Source organism: Lotus japonicus, chromosome 1, assembly GCF_012489685.1.
Source record: "Lotus japonicus ecotype B-129 chromosome 1, LjGifu_v1.2".
NCBI lineage: Eukaryota > Viridiplantae > Streptophyta > Magnoliopsida > Fabales > Fabaceae > Lotus > Lotus japonicus.
In genome coordinates, this window is record NC_080041.1 from 102199137 (window position 1) to 102204169 (window position 5033).

Genomic DNA, 5033 nt, shown 5'->3' on the forward strand with positions numbered 1-5033 from the left:
ATTGAGTTTGGTGCCCCACCCCTTAGGCTTTGCACCCCACTTTATTAAATACGGAATTTAAAGTTCCGTATCAATACGGAAAATAAAATTCCGTATCTGTTTTAGTATATAATGAGTGGTTGAAAATGTGACACGCATGCTTAAATACAGTACGGAATTTTAAGTTCCGTATTCAATAGGGAGAATACGGAATTTTAAATTCGTATTTGATAAAGTGGGGTGCCAAGCCCCATAGGTGGGGTGCCAAACCCAACTCCCGTTTGGTAGTTGTTGCCGCCACCTAGGAACATGTACTCACCGACTTCACTTTATTGTTTTTTACCTTACCTTATATAACATTTTTCTATTATTTATTTAAAGGAATATCATAAGGGATTAAGGGTAGTACTCCTTATTTATAAATAATTGAATAATTTTTATATTTTAAATATAATATATGGTTTCTGAAAAGATTATAGGGATACAAGAAGAAGAAGAAGGAGGGTTGAATTCTGTCTTAAAATATTTTGCAGATCTTTGAAGTTTGGCAAAAAAAATTATGAGTGAAATTCTTTTTGAAAGTTTTTTTTATAAAATTCTTTGTTAGATGCCGTGGATAAATAACAAGTAAACAAGATTTTGATTCGTTATCATAAATTTGGATAGAGTATGAAAAATGCACAGATAAATTGTAGTATTAGTTCACTTAAACCATAAGCTATGTGTAATCTTTGGCCACCGTCAAGATTATTCACTAACTCAACAAGTATTTTAGTATATAACTTCTCTTCTTACAAGTATTACTTTTCCCAAGCATTTTCAGACTCGACAAAGAAAAATAAGAGAACTGAAAAATGTATGCACATTAACACTTTTGTGTTTGGATTAAGTATACAAAGAGATTTTACATAGAATCAATGAAATCTTAAAAAGAACTTCTTGCGCGTAAAAATGAATAAGCACGTTAGTTTTCAATCTTCTTCTTTATATAGGTCCTTGAATGAAATTTTAGTGTTATGACTTCTCCACCTCAAGCGGTCTTTTAATTTTGAATAAATGCATATAGACTTGTGCACTCCGTGAAACTTCTCAACCGTTTTAATGCACTTTTTATGAATAAAAATTGCATCGAGGTATGCTATTTTTTTATTTCGATATTGATGACGGGTATCCTAACAGGTTCTTCAAGCCCAAAAAAAATGTGAACAAAACACTTTATGTATGTTTGTCACTTCCATGTGTTTTTTTAGTTTAACCAACTGATATCCAAACATGCTCTTATAGATTGAGCTAAAAGTGTTCACGTTGCATTCAATTGATATCTAAACACATATGATAGTGTCGATTTCTTTATCAAATGAAAAAATTGTTAAGGGTAGGGGAAAGCCCATAAGACATAAAAAAATATAAGTTATAAAATACCTAATCAGATTGTGATTATGACAAACTCAAAAGGATTACTACCTTTGACAACTACAAATGTCAGTTTCAGCAAATAATACATGAAGCAGTATTTCTTTCCAAATATATAGGAATTATATGAATAAATCACACTTGCTTAAGCATCAATTATATCAGAATTATACTATAATTCAGACTATAGATAATCCCTCTCAGCTTTCAGGAATCCACCATTATCTGTGCAGGGTTCTCATCAGCCAAGTAACCTCCCTCCCTCCCTCAGAAATGACACTAGTATTTTTTAAGGAAAATTAGAGAATCCAAATCCTACAAATTAAACAGATTGCCTAAAAGGTTTGTTTTCTATCTTATTGAAAGAAAACGTGGGACACCCCCCCTCCCCCCCTCCCCCCGAACCACCTATGGAGGATACACACACACAGCATTTCAGAGGCAAGAGATATTGGAAAGAATTTTCATAGAATAACTTTAACATGGAAGGTAAGACATTTCAACAAACAGACTAGCAGTTATATTTGACACCAGAGACAGATGATGAGTATTCAAATGGTCATTGAATGATCAAATATGTTCAGATTATCATAAAAATAAATAGGTAAACTCAATCAAAATAAAGAACAGCTTAGTAACCAATTTTTAGTTAAGTGAATTACAATAAACATCAAGTAACGGCATGCATACTATCTCTCAAGTTATCCATCAACTGAAGAGAATCACTTGTGTAATAACCTAAATTGAAGGTTATTGCACATGAAAGAAGTCAATGTAATCCTACTAACATGCCAAACAATCTGCATATAGAAACCAAATGGGTTTGGTCAGTAAACGTAACATTTGATTTGCAGCTGGCTTGTGAATATTTTAAATAAAGCCGCTAACAAGAATCAAGATATGGAAACGTTGGAAGTCAATCAATCTAAGCAAGTACCTGAAAGGAATCAACCAGAAATCTGGTATTATTCACACAAATCCCTAATCCCCAATTAGGGAATCAGAGAGAAATACAATAGTCCAAACCCTCTTCCTAACCCAATTTCCCCAATATAGTGATGCCGACAGTTTTCAAACACATCCGCATACACAACCAAATGGTTTTGGTTGGAAAACATAACATTTGCTCTGCAGCTAGCTAGTGTATATTTAAACGAAAACGCTATCAATAATCAAATTATGAAAATATTGGAAGTCAATCTAAGCAAGTGCCATAAATAACTACATCGGCCAGCCATGGCAGCAAATGAGCAAATTGAGATATATGTTATATTTCAAAGGAAGAAACAGATGAAAGGGAACAAAGGAAAAGGCTAAAGGTCACTTTTCAGTGCACATAATTGCTTATATGTATTTACTATAAAAGATAACAAACAAGTAGTACAATAAGAAGTTAAGAACATGACATAGAAACAACTGGATAAATAAGAGCCCAGTAGACATGTAAGGTATCAGATACAACAAAATAATAAGCCTCAAAGTTACAAATTTCCAGTTTCCTTCTATATTGTGTGCATGTTAGGGTACACCGTTGAAAACCACAGTGAGGCCAAAATCATGGTGGACAGTCGCAAAAACTAAGAGAAGTTGCTTCTTTTCACGGTAATTTTGGCTTTGCTCTGGTTTTCGGCTGTGTGTCCAAACTTGCACTGTGTATTCAATTTTCTGAAAACAGAATTCAAATAGAAAATCAGAGTATATGGATTATTGGATACCTGTGTACAAAGATGTCTTGTACTTGAGTAATCCACTCCATGGTTCACATCACAGACAACCTCTCCTAGAAGAGTCAGCATACAATGGTAGCCAATGCAAGTATGCAACAAAACAATTTACTTTGCTAATAGAGGAAGTGTACATTATTGTCTAAATGCAAAATCAAGATCAAGTATGAGATAAAATATTAAACTACAGTGAATTTAGTTATGCTTTTAAACAACATTTTCAAGATTGGAACTCAATAAGGTTCAGCTGCATGTTCATAAGACCAGAACAACAACTTGCTCCATTTCTAACCTGCACCTACAAATATATTGGCAACTTCAATCCTGGGAACTTATCACAAAAACAGAAAAAACTGAAACCATGACAAATAGTAGAATTTCAGAAACACCAAATTCAAAAGATCAGCAAGTGAAGTGAATCCAAATAAACGATTCTTAAAGTATCCCATGTATAAATAACCAAACTGTGTATGATCCATGGTTGCTTACAACTTATTGCCTGGGGGAGGGGGTTATTTAAAATACAGCCTAATTGCTAATAAAATGACCAATATAACTATAAGAAACTCCTCTTCCCATTAAGAACTAGATTCTGTATTCAATTATCCTCTTCTGCCTATGAGTCAAGAGTCTTTTATTCTTTAACTGTATCCTACTTCTTCATCTTTCGATTCTTCCGGGGACCCGGAACTTCTAACCTGCCAACAGAACAGCCACACTTTGCCCTAAGAACAAGAACAGCCCTTCCATTGGGGGGTGCCATCTTCTTAAGCTCGGCTTCGAGTTCGCGATGATGCTCACAAGGAAGCTTGAACAGACCCTTCTTAACTGTACCATCCTTGCTCAATGAAGGAGAATTCTTCACACAGTCCTCAGTCTCCAGCTGAATATCAAACTCTGCAGCCTTCTTGAGACCTTTGCAATAACGGTTCCCACATTTCCTTGTTGTGGAAGCCACCAACAACCATGTGGTGAATACAGCACAAGCAACAAAAACCCCTATGAACACATAGATCCAAGGAGTACCAGAAACCTCTTCTCTCACCAAATTCATGATCACACCACCAATCTTAAAACTCTCAGTCATCACAGCCTTAACATAAGGAAACAGCAAAAACCCGAAAGCCGCGACAACCGCCACGAAAATCACAACATCCACCACCGCCGATTGAGATCGCTGGCAGGGCGGAACCTGAAGGGAATTGACAGCTTTCCGATTCCTCGGCTTCGAACCGAGATCAAGTGAATTCGCCATGGAAGGTGGTTGGTCAACGGAGGACTTGGAGAGGGAGATTGAGCTATCGAAATAGACCATTTCAATTCAATCACAGCCCCAGCAAAAAAAAAAAACCCAAATTGGATCAAACCCAGATGAATTTGGAACCAAATTGGATCGACCCACCTCACCAAAATCGAAAAAGATGAGAACTTTGGAGTGATCAACAAGATTGGAGATTTTCAGGGTGCACCAAATGATCCAAATTAGCTAAAATTTTGGGGAATTTTCTTCGAATTGTGATGGGTGAAATTGATTAACACAACAGAGGAATCGAATGGAGAAAGAGAGGAATCGAATTGGGAGTGAGAATTGGGATTAGGTTAAGGCCGGCTTGCAGAGAAAGAGAGAGGTAGATGAAGCAGATGAAGAAGCATCACTGCTACATTGTTTTTGTTATCATCGCATCCATCCTCTTATATAAATATTAATATCAACACATAATAATCAAAGGGATAAAATCAAGCATCACTTCTTGCTAGGACTTGGAGGGGCAAATGGTCATTTGGTCAATGATGTACAATAAGCCAATATGGTTTACATCAATGAAATATTACTTATTTATAAATTTAATTAATAAGTTTATTGAAATAAGGATTTGGTATATACGGGATATGCGTTGCACGAATTTATTTATAATA

The 5033-nt window shown here is 35.5% G+C and overlaps 1 protein-coding gene across 1 annotated transcript; it reads right to left on the reverse strand.

Moving 5' to 3' along the window:
* Positions 1–3548: 3548 nt before the first annotated feature.
* LOC130728529 (uncharacterized protein At5g19025-like) lies at positions 3549–4804 on the reverse strand. The gene has a single exon (XM_057580029.1). The coding sequence runs from the start codon at positions 4429–4431 to the stop codon at positions 3769–3771; it is 663 nt and encodes a 220-aa protein (XP_057436012.1). The 5' UTR covers positions 4432–4804; the 3' UTR covers positions 3549–3768.
* Positions 4805–5033: the final 229 nt, after the last annotated feature.

Bases quoted from the DNA above. Each gene is read 5' to 3' on its own strand.
- LOC130728529 (XM_057580029.1), bottom strand. From the start codon at position 4,431: ATGGTCTATTTCGATAGCTCAATCTCCCTCTCCAAGTCCTCCGTTGAC.